Source organism: Bos javanicus, chromosome 20 (assembly GCF_032452875.1).
Source record: "Bos javanicus breed banteng chromosome 20, ARS-OSU_banteng_1.0, whole genome shotgun sequence".
NCBI classification, from domain to species: domain Eukaryota; kingdom Metazoa; phylum Chordata; class Mammalia; order Artiodactyla; family Bovidae; genus Bos; species Bos javanicus.
In genome coordinates, this window is record NC_083887.1 from 32,731,583 (window position 1) to 32,747,861 (window position 16,279).

The 16,279-nt window shown below is 38.4% G+C and overlaps 1 protein-coding gene across 1 annotated transcript in view; it reads left to right on the plus strand.

Moving 5' to 3' along the window:
* The window catches only part of OXCT1 (3-oxoacid CoA-transferase 1), a 160,824-nt gene extending 154,899 nt beyond the window's left edge, over positions 1–5,925 (plus strand). The window contains exon 17 of the mRNA XM_061393630.1: positions 4,055–5,925. Coding sequence (XP_061249614.1) covers positions 4,055–4,096 — 42 coding nt within the window. The 3' untranslated portion in view covers positions 4,097–5,925. The remainder of the gene's footprint in view (positions 1–4,054) is intronic.
* The last annotated feature ends 10,354 nt before the right edge of the window (positions 5,926–16,279 follow it).

Below are 16,279 nucleotides of genomic sequence, written 5' to 3' on the forward strand. Positions count from 1 at the left end.
AAAATGTGTTGGTAAAAATCCCATGTACCTAAGAATATGGGCAAGGGACTGGGCAAAAGATATAGAATGTGAGCTGATGGAGAAAATCCTGAGAATTAAAAAAATATATATATATGACAACATCAGATAACAGGACATGACAAAATTGAGGTTTCAGGGTATTAAAAATAATGGTAATGAAATATCTGAGCATTAAAAAAAAAAAAAAAAGAATGACTAAGACTTTTCCTGTATGTCACAGTGCAATTAGCAAAAACAAAAAATGTGAAGGGAAAATGTGTCCTTTAGGTATCACTTGAAATAGGTTTAAAAAAAATTCATAGTAACCATGATGTGAGTAGAAAGGAATTTTCTTTTCAATTAGTAGGAAAGTCTCTGTCATGTTACATCTGAAACTCCAGAGAAAGCAGTAGACGTTTTGTAAAAGAAATGCAAATATTGACTATATTTCAGGAAACTTCCTCACACTTCTAAAATAAGATTCTGGTCAGGAGTAGTTGACAGCAAAAGAAGCTAACCCATAATGGACAGAGGTCTTGTTCCATATGATCGCTTTCCTTCAAAATGCAATTGTTATAAAGAAAGGGACTTTCCTCTATATTTCTTGAAGATTGAGTTCAAAATCTATTGAGAGAGAGAAACGAGTTGGTCAGAGGTTAAAACATCATGTTATAAAGCCTAGGATGAAGAATGTGGCTTAGATGTACAGCCACATAAGCTTTCCCAGTTACAAACCCCTGAAGTGAGAGGGACCTCCACTCCCAGTTATAGGCAGCCTTGAAAAATCAGGCCTTCCACGCAGAGGAGAGTCTTTTCTACTGAACTTCTTTCCATGTGGCTGAAAGCAAAACAGCACATGCTCCCTATAGAAGGCTGAGGAAGAAGGTTCAGACTGAGTCCTACATACCCCCAGTTCTTCTGCCCAAATCCTTCTTAGGGGACACACTTGAGGCCAGAGTATTACACTGGTAAGTGTCCTTCCCCATGAGCAGTGGGGAATAAATGCTTGACACCAGCACTGTTGGTTGGTAAAGCCATACACACATGTTCACGCCCTACAAATGCTTGACTGTGATGCTGTGCAAGAATGCTTTTCTATTTTTTTTTTAAATAATTTTAGCTCCAAACATTTTTATGACTAAGGAGTTCTCTGGTTTACTTTTTTTCTAGGGCACTCATATTTTGAAAAAAAATCTCTCAAATAGTAATAATTCATTTTCAAAGAGCTAAAGGGATGTTGCACAGTTCTCATATTAAAGCTGTGACAAGCTAATGAACACGTTAAATTTCTTTATTTCTGGCTATACTTACATCACTCAGTGTGTTACTGCCAGCTACTTCCTGGGTCAAATAGAAAGAAAAAGGAAATGAGCTCCCTGGTAGCCTAGTGGTGAGGATTCTGCCGCAGCCCAAGTTCAATCCCTGGTCGGGGGAACTGAGAGCATGCAAGCTGTGGGGTGCAGCCAAAAAAAAAAAAAAAGGAAGGTGGCATCCTACCACTTAAATTCCATTATATTCCAAAGTATCTTTTTGAATAAGTAGTTGGTTCATTTGGATATTCATTTCTTTCTTTTCTGATTCATGCTTGAATTACATAAAATAGGTTTTTCTTTACCACATATATCTGTGAGCCTTTTTGAACTAGAATATTTCTATTTTATTTTTTAAGTTTTCTGTTTCTTTAAAAACTTAAAAATAAATTAAATCTACAGTTGAACATCATGTAGTAGAATAAACCTTCAGAGGTTATTAGTTGTCCATGGTTATTTATTAAACTCCCAGTGTATCTCCCATATTAAGCTATGAAACATGAATAAAACAGGACAAACTAGTATAGTTCCTAATCCCAAGAGCCTTGGTCTTTTCTGTAGGTAGGAATACACCTAAACCACCAGTGGCAACAAATCAAATAAGCATCCTGCCTATTGATATGTTTGCAGGGGAATCTGAAAGAAGCCAGCTGCAGGCATTCTTTGCAAGTTGAATAAATTTGTATGCTCAATGTCTATTATGAACTGGTATTATACCAGAATTAAACAGTATATTCTTTGGATTTCAGTGGACTAGGAAGACAACTTGTTAGCTTATCCTCTGCTCATAAATCATACAGTCCTATGCTTAGCCTGTAGATCACTTTGGCAGGATAATCTGCTTCAGCTTACATGGGTTCACCATGTTGATGAGACTGTGAGAAAACAAATGAAAAATGGTGGGTTAGTAGCTGTTTTTCTTTACAAAAATAGACAGGCCAAGTCAGTGTACCTAAAGGTTCATCTTCTTTTCTGTTAAAAGTCAAGTTCCATGCTGAGGCTATAAAGGTTACTAAGAGCTCAAAATAGGGCCAGCATGACAAGGATAAGGATCAGATGTTTAGTTTGAAAAAGTCAAGGTGTCCAGTTTCCTTTTAAAGGCAATGCTATAAAGCACCTATTAGAAAATGACCTGTTTCCAAAGAAGAGTTTTATTTCATTAAATTATTTCCACAGATGCTCTGTTGTTTAAAAAAAGAAAATTGATTATTTATGAGACACACTCTCTAAATACTCAGAGCCCATATATCTTTATTCTCTTCGGTAGAATTGAAGATCTGTGACTTTTGTATATTAATGTCTTTTATTTTGTCTATTATTATGTATCTGTTCTTGGAGCTGGCAAGTCTGAGTGAGCTCTCATTTATCCTAAGATATGTACCAAGCCATTCTGATCTTTTTTATTCTGGTCATGGCATTTTTAGGTAGAAAAATGGAAGAGGGTACATTAACTTTTGACATTGTGAAGACTTAATAAGAAAACAATTTACAAATGAATAGCAATATTTAACTTCATCATAGCCAAATAATTGTCTTCTGTTTTTACTACTGACTTAACCTGTATTAGGAGACCTTTCTTCTAGTTCTTTGAGGCTTATCTAATCCACTCATTCATTCATTCATTCATTCATTTAACAAAATTTTAAGTGTTTATTCTGGAAGACAAATTAGATCCCCTTCAATTGTCACATCCATGAAGGGCTCAAAAATCACCTAAATTTTAGTATTCCATACTGTGCTTTCCATAGAGCCTGTTAACTAAGACTTAATGGATATTTGCCAGATTAAATTTACCTGCTATTACACCTTGAAAGATCTGTCAAAATTAAGCCAGACTACTTACCACCAAGGTTTCCCTGGTAGCTCAGATGGTAAATAATCTGCCTACAATGTGGGAGACCCACGTTTGATCCCTGGGTTGAGAAGATTCCTAGAGAAAGGCATGGCAGCCCACTCTGGTTTTCTTGCCTGGAAAATTCCATGGACAGAGGAGCCTGGTGGGCTATAGTCCATGGGGTCGCAAAGAGTTGGACATGACTGAGCAACTAACACACACACTTACATTTAGATTTCCTCCTCGACCAGCTTTAGCATTAAATATAGATCTGCCCTCATATTTCTCTACTTCAAGACTCCTTGGAATTCATTTGCTATTTGGTACATTGAACATAATCATAGTTAATATTTAATATTTTTAATACTGTTACTTCCTTTTTATAATAACCTGGTATCTTTTTACTGCCTTTTTATCATTTCCACTCTGATTATAAAATTTCTGATAAAAGTGTGTTATCCAAAGACTACATTATCTCTTAACAAAATTGTGAATTGACTGGATCTATTTTAAGGATTCTGAAACTTGTGGCTTGCTCCATGGCTCTGTTCTGAGTGAAGTTCATCAGTCTCAGAGCTCAGGGGGCCATTCAGGAGAGTTTGGTCATCTGGACCCTTGTTCATCTGCTGCTCCTCCTCCACCTCCTCCTCCTGGTTGCGAGTCTTAAAAATCTTTAAGAGCTATAATGCAAGAAGGTTGAGAACTACCAGATACACAAAATGTAAATGGATAAAAGTGTTCTTTTTCTCAGTGGCGCAGATGGGGAAATAATGAGGAAACTCCAGGTGAGGGCTATGGCAAGATTACTTGTTGCCTACATCATTCAGTTTTGGAAATTCAAAGCAGAGATGTTTTATACCATGAGGTTTTTTTCATAAGTCCATAATTTTTTTTCTCTTTCTTTTACCAGGTTTCACCAAAACTCATACCAATGCGGCAGATCTCAACTTGAAATGTGTAGTAAACCGTTGTTCTAGGCCTTGTGCTCTTCATTTCAACCACATAGGAGTTTATTAGGACATCAGTAATCATAATTGTATATCTTACAGTTTTTGTCTAGTTTTCTTCTAGTGTCTTAGTGCTTTTATAGCCATACAGATTTTGTTCTCTCCAGCGTGCTATGGCATTTTAATGAATAACCAAAAGGAAAAATATATATGCTTAGCTTATTTGTTTTATAAGTGCTGAGAAGGTCATATTTACAGTTGGTGCTCACATTGGATTTATCTTCATCTTCTGTGGTAGGTACATTAAATTGTGCACAATTGGTACCAAGATGGGCCCTTAGGGAGAGTTTCATTGGTATACTTTCCCTCCTAACTAAATCATGACATGTAGAAAAAAAGGAGGGAGGAGAAGAACTCCACTCAGAGTATACCCAGGGCAGCATTGTTCTAGTTCTAAAAGATAACATTTGTGTGGATTGAATTAGGAGAAATGTTGTCTTAAAGATCAGGTTTTTCCTTTAGCCTTCTCTGTCTTTTCTTTTGGAGCCTCTGACTTTGTGATTACATCTTAGTGCATCCCTTCTCCATCCCCACTTTTGGTAACTAAAATAAATGCCCAAGAAGGCAAACAGGAACATCTCTGTGTGAGAGAAGTAACCTGGTTTGTGGGAGAGACCAAAGGGTATAGAGTCTATTGGTGCTGACATACAACCAAGAAGTTGCCTTTATAAACAAACCAAATAAATACCTGTGCTTTGCCAAAGATGACAGTTTGTTTTTTTTTTTTAAGGAAGACAGCTATAAACCTAACTGATTAGTCAGTTTTCTCATTTTCAAACAGTACAGTATTCCTGTGTATCCAGAAAGATCCTTAGAAGTCTTTCTCTATGGTATTGTGGGCTTCTTGTATAATACCTCCTCTTAAGGTAAGAGGAGCTGTAGGGTAATTTATCATGAACCTGCAGTAACAATGACCGGAGAGGTTTAGTTTGTTTTTTTTTTTTTTTTTTTTAAGAATTCTTTCTTTTCAGGGTCTCTTTTTTCTTCTTGGGAAAGTTTCTAAATATTGAATGCCTTTTTCTACAGAACAGTGTTCTTCTTTATTCTGCCCAGGATTCTTCCTTGAACAAAATACTTTTTATTCAGCTTTATCAAACTAGGGAAAATAATGATGAGCAAATCCAGGATTTGAAGTGCAGTGAACTTCATCCTTAGAAAATAAACATGGTAGATTAGATTTTGTAAGGACCTTCTCCTCCGAGGTATCCTCAGTTATCAAACAGTTCCCCAGGGGGTCTACCAAGCGTCCTGGGTATCAAATTGGAGAAAAGTCCAGGCACCCTGAAGACAGGCCAGATTGCTGTCCTCTGGACAGAGGTAGGCATGTTGTAGTGCAATATATCATTCCTCTCATACCAGATATAGGCATTTCTGCAAGTTTTTAGCTAATGGCTGTCATTAAATTCACTTTCTCTTCAGATACAGCTACAGTTCTGTCATTTTAGAGGAAGGAGAGGAGAAGCACACTCCATATATAAAATGGTCTTTCTGGCTGGCTGCGTGTTTGAAAGCTTCCTCTCCCAATACTGGTAAAATGGACTTTCTAGAGAATTTTAATGGTCTAGAGAATAATTTACATCTGTGTTAGAGTTACGGTTTGGAAAATGTATGACATTGATGGTTGCTGTATTTGTAAACTTACTTCTTCTGTGATTCTAAGAAAGCTCCTCATGTTGAGTGGCAAATTCTAAGTAGATGACTTTATATTCTTGATTAAAGAGTACCATAGGTGTTAGGAAATGCATTAAGAACTACAATAAATATTCCAAATGGATGTTGATCAGTGTGATTGTCCTTTTTCTCATTTGGGAATGGTTTAAATGTGGGAATGATGCAACAGAGATTGGTGTGATAGCCAATAATAAAGTTAGCACACTTAACCACTTGTAATCAAGTGACTGTTTTTTCTTTTGCTCTTGTCAAAGAAAAGATGTTATCCTTCATGAAAGAACAAGTGAAATGTCTACCTACATGAATTCTGACTTTGCTGCTTGTCAGAGTCAATCATTTATTTGTCTACAAAAATTGATTATCCCATATTTCCATGTGTTATTATTTATTCACATGTATCTAACATTCCTCTGTTGTTGCTCTTTAGTTGCTGAGTCGTGTTCGACTCTTTTGAAACCCCATGGACTGTATCCCACCAGGTTTCTCTGTACATGGGATTTCCCAGGCAAGAATCCTGGAGTGGGTTGCCAATTTCCTTTTCCAGGAGATCTTCCAGACCCAGGGATCAAACCCACATCTCTTGCATTGCAGGCAGATTCTTAACTGCTGAACCACCAGGGAAGCCCAGCATTCCTTTAGTAGTGAGTAATTTTCCAGTGATATGTAGGTTTTACTTGCATTTTGAAGTGGCCCTACCCAGGTGTCTAACCAGCATCTATGTTGCCCCTCTTGTAACAGACTCACCCCCTGTCCAAGGAGCTGGGCCAAGGATATGCCTCTTTTTGTAACTCTTCTTTGTCCAGAGTGATTTTATAAGGGATGGCTGTATGGCCCAAAATGTATGATTCAGGTTATTTATCCTATGTTGAAAACTGAAGATGAGAGAGAAGCCAATTTTCTTATTGGTCTCTGCTCACTGAGCCATAAGAAGAATGTGAGCCTGACACCAATACCCATGTCCCGCTCCCCACCACACACTGAGCTTCAGTTAGAGAGAAAGAAATGGAAACACAAAACATTGAGCTGTCGGGAGGAGGCATCCTAGTGGTATTTGAGTTTCTGGTTCTGCACCATCTAAGGTGCACTAACTTCTCTGCAGCCATGCTTAGACATGAGCCCACAAATCTCCCTTTTTGTTTGATCCTTTGTCACCTGCAGCCAGAGTGTGAACTCAAGCAACTCTGGTAATTCTTAAGACCTGGGAGGGATCTGGTCTCCTACAGAAGGTATGCAGAATATAAGCAAATCTGCTTCTCCCTGGGCCCATAGAACATATATAAGAGCATTTATAGGTGTTACCCAGTGGGCAGGAAGGTTGTGGGTGGAGGCTTTCATTCTACAGTTTCAGTGTAGTCAGCACAACTTTGACAATTATTCCAATGGCAGTATAAGCAGAGATTTATTCAGTGGATGAGTTTCTTTGCACTAACCTTTTCCCTTTTGTCAAAAAATAGGATCTTGGGTTTCTTTAGCCTATTTTCAGATTCTTTGTTTTTGAAAAGGAGAGAATCTAGTATCTTCCACCATAGATTCAATACAATATAATTAATAACATGATTGAAAAAATACTGACAGTCCTTTTAAAAATGTGTGTCATAATATTACCAGAATCATGAGTTGTTCTGTCCTTTTATTTTTCAACATCTACACTATCTTTCTGCTTCCACTGCCATACTATCAATTTAAACCTGTCAATAAAAGTCATGTGGTCTGAGCACATGGTTATGTGACATATACTTGAAGTGTCCTGCTTCCACAGTGTTCAGTATATCCATGTGAAGTCATCCAAAGGCACTCTTCATGGACCACACAGCAAGTCTCATGAGTGTGATGCCAATACCAACCCAAGTAAGTAATTGCTTAAGACAATGCCTTCCCTTAAAGCTGCAATCAAGCACAAATGAGTGACTTCCCTGGTGGTCCAGTGGTTAAAATCCCATGCTTTCAATGTAAGGGATGTGGGTTTGATCCCTGAGCTGGGGTCCAAGATCCCAAGTAACTGAGCCCTTATGCAGCAACTCCTGAACCTGCAGCTCTGGAGCTCACACATCAAAAATAGATAGCTTGTGCATCGCAACTAAGACCCAACACAGCCAAATAAATAAATATGTTTTAAAAAACCACACAAATGATACTTGTGAAGGTTAAGCATGCTTGATTATCATGGTCATTATTGTCTTTAATGGGGTGCCACACTGGGTTTCCACCTGGAAATGATGTCAGGCCACTATTCTGGCTTCTTTGTAGCATGAATTACATAGAAGCTATACAAAACACTCCTGGTTTCCACTGACAAACCATGAAAGCCCAGGCCCCTCATGTAGTCATTTTATTTTGTTGTCTGATTTTTAGGCATCCCATCTGTTACCTATAACTTTTTCAAGAGAACATCAGAGACCAGGGCAGAAGCTCATATAGAAATCCTGGTGTTGCATTTGAGACCCCTTGATTTGGGGATAGGAGGTAGCATCTACTTTGCATTCTTGGGTTAGAGTGCTCAATCTGCAAATCTCAGATATGACTTTAATCTCACTCAACTCTTTCGTGTGTCCAGCGTAAGCAAGGGTTTACAGAGTTGTCTCTTTCTTAGCCAAATATTCCAAAATGTGTGTGTAATGGTCAGTCTTTGGAATGTAGCATACAATGTCTGTGTGCTGTTTTAAAATCTTGTGTATTAGTATAACAACTCCATAACTTGCCCATGGTAGCTTTCCAAGTGTGTTTATTGAATTAATTTACTAGTTGAAAACATGAGGTGATAGTAAGCCAGGCCTGAGGGTTTCCATCAGCTAAATAATTAGATTAAGGCCTCTAAAGAAGATGTAGGAAAAGAAAAGGAAGGAAATAAGAGGCAGAATCTGGAGGCTAACAAAAGAATAGAGACCTGAATAATGACCTGTATTTGTTGAGCATTTTGTAATGTATAAAACACCTAGCTAGTTATTTCATTCTCAGTAATCTGCCAGGGAGACATTACTCCATTAAAATTAACTTTATTAGTCTGAGAGAAGTAATGTCCATCAACTCTTTAATCAGATTAACTTTTCAGGGCTAATGTTGGATTTTGCCCAGGTACTTAATGTGAATTAAATCCCCTGAATAGAACTAGATTTGTTACTCTCTGGTAAGTTGCAAAGCAGAGAGTTTAAAACCTTTCAACCTAATGGTATATGTCTTCAGGTTTTGTTCTTGTCCACACAGCTATCGTCCACCCAATTTACAAGGAAATCAGTAGTTGTTAAAAAAGGCTAATGGCAACACCAGGGAAATTGTGCCTGTGGAAGGTTTGTAATGACTGGGTTTGCTCCTATAAATGGCCCCATTTAGGCTTGCAGGTGAGGCTGCTCATCTGACACCAGCAGGAGGGGCTGATGAACACTGCTTTATCTTTGTAGCTGAACACCTGAAATTTGATTTTCATGATGTTAATCTTAACTCACTTTCAAAGTCAGAGTTGTGGTTCAGACTCCTTCAGTTGAACCCCAGAGATTGGTTGATAGGCTGTGCTGTCTTTAGTCACTCAGTCATGTCTGACTTTTGCAACCCCATGGACTATAGCCTGCCAGGCTCCTCTGTGTGTGGGGATTCTCCAGGCAAGAATACTGGGTTGTCATTCTCTTCTCCGGGGATCTTCCCAACCCAGGGATTGAATCCAGGTCTCCCGCATTGCGGGCAGATTCTTTACCATCTGAGCCTCCAAGGAAGCCCAAGAATCCTGGAGTGAGTACCCTAATCCTTCTCCAGGAGATCTTCCTGATCTAGGAATTGAACCAGGGACTCCTGCATTGCAGATGGATTCTTTACCAGCTGAGCTACCAGGGAAGAAGTCTGAAAATGGTGACACAGCAAGAGCATTGTCCAGCGAGATCTAGGGCCTTTCCAGTCACCAGGTCCTGGAAAGACGAAAACTAGTCACAGCACTGAAGCCCATGTTGTTATTGAACATGAGTGTAAGTGTGGGAAGGCATTAGGCCTTCATGTGGGAATGTCCAATTTTTACTATTGTATTTATTTGAATATGACACCATCTTTTTTTTTTATAATAGTAAGAATATTTGGCATGAGATCTACACTCTTAAATACGGTATTGTTAAGTACAGATCTCTAGATTCACATTCCCACCAACAGTGTACCTTTGCCCATTTTAAAATTGGGTTATTTAAATGTTTGCTTCCGGTCCCATCACTTCATGGCAAATAGATGGGGAAACAGTGGAACAATGGCTGACTATTTTTGGGGGCTCCAAAATCACTGCAGATGGTGATTGCAGCCATGAAATTAAAAGACGCTTACTCCTTGGAAGGAAAGTTGTGACCAACCTAGACAGCATATTAAAAAGCAGAGACTTTGCTTTGCCAACAAAGATCCATCTAGTCAAGGCTATGGTTTTTCCAGTAGTCATGTATGGATGTGAGAGTTGGACTATAAAGACAGCTGAGCACAGAAAAATTGATGCTTTTGAACTGTAGTGTTGGAGAAGACGTTGAGAGTCCCTTGGACTGCAAGGAGATCAAGCCAGTCCATCCTAAAGGAAATCAGTCCTGGGTGTTCATTGGAAGGACTGATATTGAAGCTGAAACTCCAATATTTTGGAGACCTAATGTGAAGAGCTGACTCATTTGAAAAGATCCTGATGGGAAAGATTGATGGCAGGAGAAGGGGACAACAGAGGATGAGATGGTTAGATGGAATCACTGACTCAATGGATGTGAGCTTGGGTAAACTCCAGCCGGGAGTTGGTGATAGAAAGGGAGGCCTGGCATGCTGCGGTTTATGGGGTCTAAAGAGTCAGACACGACTGAGTGACTGAACTGAACTGAACTGACTGACATGTTTGCTACTGAGTTAACGGAGTTTATGTATATGAAGCCCCAGTTTTCTGTTTTGGCTTTTGTTGCCTGTGCTCTTGGTGTCCTATGTAAAAAGTCATTGCGCAGACCAATGTCCAGAAGCTTTTGTACTGTTTTCTTCTAGGAGGTTTTTTACATTTAGGTCTTTTGTTTAAATCTTTAAGCTGTTTTGAGTTGATTTTTTGTCTAGTGTAAGATAAGGGCCTAATTGCACTCTTTGGCATGTGGATGTCCCATTTTCCCAGCACCATTCATTGAACAGACTCTGCTATCCCTGCTCTTTGTTCTTGGCACCCTTGTTGGAGATCAGTTGACCATACATCCAAGGGTTTATTTCTGGCCTCTGTGTTCTTTTCCATTGGTTTATACGTGTGAAAACACCCATCAATTTAAAAATTCATTGTGATTTTACTTGCTTTTTATCACTTAACCTATTTTATCTTATGCATATTAGGATATTTTTTAGACTTTCCCTGAGTCTCAGGAGAGTTTGCCTGGTATTCCTTTTTTGGATTGGGAGATGCGAATTATTATGTACATAGAATAGACAAACAACATGATCCTACTGGATAGCCCAGGGAATTATATATGAAAAAGAATGTATATGTATATATTCTTTTATTTAATAGTATATGATTTAATGTATGTATAACTGAAACACTTTGCTGTACAGCAGAAACTAGCAACATTGTAAATCAACTATATTCAGTAAAATAAAAAGATAGAACAAAAATAAAGAAGGGTCATTTATGGATGCTTTATTCAGTTGATAGACATCATAAGCAGTTAATAGCCCAAGGAAACCCACCCTTCCCGAAGTTTGTGCACTTACTATCGGGCTTCTCATTGACAAGAGAGTTCAAGTTGTCCAAGGAACAGGTTGGCCTGAAGATCAGTCATGATAAGGGTGAGAGGGAGCTGAGGTGCCTGTCTCATCTTCTCCTGGAGCAGTAGGGCTGCCGGAAGCTGAAGGGGTCATGGAATTGGACAATTCCATCAGTTGTGAAAGCATTCCAGTTCCAAAGGCTTAAACATGTGGGAAATCATTCATATTGGGATCAATAAATTGAAAGAGTCCTCTGAGCTTTTCTAAATTAGCATAGTGTATGATTTAAGAATATTTGAAAGAAACCTATTTTATAACTCAAGTACACAAAGAGTTGATTGCATAGAAAAAGACTCTTAGGGAGTTGTTTTATGGATAGAAAAGAGTCAATAATTTTATTAGTGTGTGTGTGTAAATAGTCTTCAACTGTTCTTCCAAGTAGGCCAAGTGCTTATTATGTAATGTTCCTATTACAATTTGCCTTCCAGGTATGTCTCTATTTCCTCCTTCATTAACTCCCATCTTTTCCATGTACACAGTTTCTATCTTAGGTATACACAAGTTTACCTGTGAAAAGTTTTTAAATTATAACTAAAAGTGTTTAACATATCACTGATACCCAAATACATAAACATGGAAGGCCAAGGCATTTGAGAGGCACTTTCATTAAGCCAAGAATATCATACTCGACAAGAGATTGCTGAAGAAAGCATACTGCCATTTAAGATGACTGTTGCTGTGGAATAAATGTTTCTGCACCTCCACCCAAATTCACATGTTGAAAACCCTAATCTTCATTGTGACAGTATTTGCAGGTAGGCTCTTCAGGAGGTCTAGATTAGGTTTAGGTAAGGAGATCAGTCAGTCCTGGGTGTTCATTGGAGGGACTGATGTTGAAGCTGAAACTCCAATACTTTGGCCACCTGATGCAGAGAGCTGACTCATTTGAAAAGACCCTGATGCTGGGAAAGATTGAGGGCAGGAGGAGAAGGGGACGACAGAGGATGAGATGGTTGGATGGCATCACCAACACAATGGACATGGGTTTGGGTGGACTCCAGGGGTTGATGATGAACAGGGAGGCCTGGTGTACTGTGGTTCATGGGGTCGCAAAGAGTTGGACACGACTGAGCAACTGAACTGGAGACCATGAGGTGGAGCTTCAGTGGTGGAAATAGTGCCTTTATATGAAGGGGAAGAAACCAGAGTCCCCTACACTCTCCGCCACCTGAGGATACAGCAGGAAGGCAGCCATCTGCAACCTTCCTGGGGGAGGGCACCTTGATTTGGGGTTTCGCAGCCTCCTGAAGTGTGAGAAGTAATATTTAGTGTTTAAACTACCTAGTCTATAACATTTTCAGCCTGAGCTAAGAAGAGTGTGAAAAACTTGGAGAAACTTCAGGAAGACAAATAACCAAGGACCTACTATATACAACTCTGCTCAATATGTTACAACCTAGGAAAAGAATTTGAAAAAGAATAGATACATGTATATGTATAACTGAACCACTTCATTGTACAACTGAAATTAACACATTGTTTTGTTCTTTATTATTGGAGTATAATTGCTTTACAATGTTGTGCTACTTTCTGCTGTACAACAAAGTGAATCAGCTATATGTATACATATATCCCCTCCCTTTTGACCCTCCGATCCCTCACCATCCCACCCTTCTAAGTCATCACATAACACAACATTGTTTATCAACTATGAAAAGTGAAAGTGTTAGTTGCTCAGTCATGTCTGACTTGACCCCATGGACAGACCCCATGGACTGTAGCCCAACAGGCTCCTCTCTCCATGGAATTTTCCAGGCAAGAATACTGGAGTGGGTAGCCATTCCCTACTCCAAGGAATCTTCCCAACCCAGGGATTGAATCCAGTTCTCCTGCATTGCAGGTGGATTCTTTACCATCTGAGCCACCAGGGAAGCCCCAAATCAACTATACTCCAATATACAGTAAAAAGTTTAAAAAAAGAATGAAACTATGATGAGAGAAGAAAATGGGAATATTTAACTTGTAGAAGGGAAGTGAGAGGAGTGATTTAATAAGATTTAAAGAGCTGCTATGCATAACTAATGAAGAATGTCCTTGGTCTGAAGGAAAGAAGAACACAAGGTGGGTGAGGAATTTAATTTAGACATTTAGCCTCATTTCCTGACAGTAAAATTTTAAAGAACAGAAATTAAATTATCTACCTATTCATTTATTTACTCATTCATTTATTCCTTTATTGGTAGGAGTTGAGAGTAGAAGAGGGACAGAAAAAGTAATCTGTACTTGATTAAAAGGCAGTTTTGAAATCTAGTGTTCCTGAAATCTGATATTCAAGGAAATTTCTACTGACTTTATGGTCTGTATTCTCTTTGCCTGTACAACAACCCTCTCATTATCCTAAGAAATCTATTATATGCTTGAAAAACTAATTTCTTAATAAAGGTTTAGTGATGGAATAAATAAAAAGTGGATAAAGTAATTACAAGTAATTAATGGCACAGGATTATATTCATACAGAATTCACTTGGTCTTTTTAAATTTCTAATTTCAAATAATAACAGCTAATAACCACATAGCTGATTTGGCGATATGACAGTAATAATTCAGATCTCTCTTTCTCTTTACCTCCCTCCTTTTTCTGTTTTATTTTGTTCCTTATTTTCTTTCAATAGATATTTATTGAGCACTTAATCATTCAGGGTCTAATCAGGAGACAGATACTATATGGTAAGTTGAACAGGGAAAATTCAACATAAAAAACTATTAACTGTAACAGGGATTGAAGTGATGAGAAATTAGCTAGTAAGAAGGAAAGAGAACTCAAAACAACTCAAAATAGGAAGTGGAACTGAAGCACAGAGAGGTTAGGGGACTTATCCAGTATCACACAGCTAGTAAGTATTAACAGTATAGCTAGGACATAAGTCCAGACCCCCTGACTCCAGAACTTGAACTTTTAAACATTTATACCAAAGACCAATAGCTTTATGTACCCGAAGGTAACAGTTGAAGTGTGGAAAGAGATTAAAGTTCGAAAATGTCATAACAGAATTGCTTAATTAAAAATGCCCTAAATATTCATCAAAAATGCCACACGACATAGGAATAATGTATATAAGGAGCAGCCATGACCCCTAGGGTTGAGATAGAGCATCCAAGGAGAGGCCTCCAGCACTGAGATTTTCCTTGTTGGAAAATGTGCGGTGGTGGCTTGCTGGATGGCAGGGAAGTCAGTATGGTGCCACACCAGCAGAACTTGTTGGAAATCTGCCTCTGAAGTGCCCAAGGAAGCTGTTATGGGGGAGTGCCACACTTCAGAAACTGCCAGAAACCCACCTAAAGAGATGCCAGGGAAAGTGTTCACAGGAAGATATCCCAGTCCACTGAAAAGCACTCTGAGGAAGTGGGGGAAGCTTCTGGCATGGGGTCCTCTTGGCCATCACACCATGGGAACCAGGAATTGGAGAAGTCAGCTGTGCTGTGGTTTCTGGATGTAGAAAAGCTGTGTGTGCTGCAGGGACTGGACTGTGGAAAAACCATGGCCTGACAAGGGAAGCACACCATAGCAGAGGGAGAAACCTCTTCTTCCAAGTGCCCATCCAGCACCTTCTATTGACAAAACGTTGTGCCAATGGGCTAAGACGCACTATTTGCAGGGTCCATCTCCATTATCATGGAGCAGACAGTGAAGGGTAGGGTTGGAGATGAAAGGTGATAAGTTGATGGCTGACATAGCACCAATTATAAGCCAGAAGTATGCTAGGTTCTAAGGATACGGCAGTAAGAGTGGAGAGAGACAGCTTAATCAAATAATCATAATTAAGAGTAAACATAAACATTCTTTTCCTATAAAGGAAAAATATGTGTACCATGAGAGATTATTTAGAAGGATCTTGAACATACTTGTTTTTGTTTAGCACATCCTTAAATATACCACAAGTTGCTCAATAAAATGTGTAACCATGTTTAGAAAAAAGGAGCTAAAGTGATTCTTTTTTTTTTTTTTTAGAGTTTATGAAAACTTTAAATTTCCCTTTTTTTTCATTTATATTTTATTTTTTTAATTTTATTTTATTTTTAAACTTTACATAATTGTATTAGTTTTGCCAAATATCAAAATGAATCCGCAGAATCAAAAATAAAAATGAGACACAAACAATAGGGAAATCAAGTAATTTATGAGTATTATGATCTATACAAAATCAAAAGGAATTCTGTCCCAAACAATGCAATACTTCTGGCAAAGAGTGGTTAGAAGATGAACATCAACCATCAGTTATGTTTGGTTTGAGAAAATCTGAACTTGAAAGTTTCAGTGAGCTAGAGTTATTGAAAGGATATGGGATAAACAATTCTGGTTCAGAGTAAGGTGCATACCACTCAGTGGCTATTGTAGTCATTTGATTATGGAGGTTTTATTGTGGAAGGATATGACATAGATACAATCTGTTCTGAAGAGGTCAATTGAAATGCTGTGTTGCTTGGGAAATGTAGCAATGAGAACATTGCTGACCAAACTGAGCCAGCTGTGTTTTTCAGAAAAGAAGCAATTGTGAAATGACCTCATTGTCATCTACAGCATCATGGAGAAGCAGAAATATTCCAAGGACAGCAGAACATGTTTGCAAAAGTTAACTGAGGCACAAAATTAAAAGTCATTTCTTATGGCAGCAAGGAAAAAAGTAAGGCTTAAAGCCAGAGAAACAACTCTCCTATACATGGAAGTAGATAGCACTTCTGTTTATCTCATATGGCCTTCCATTTAATAAGGTCTTTTTTAT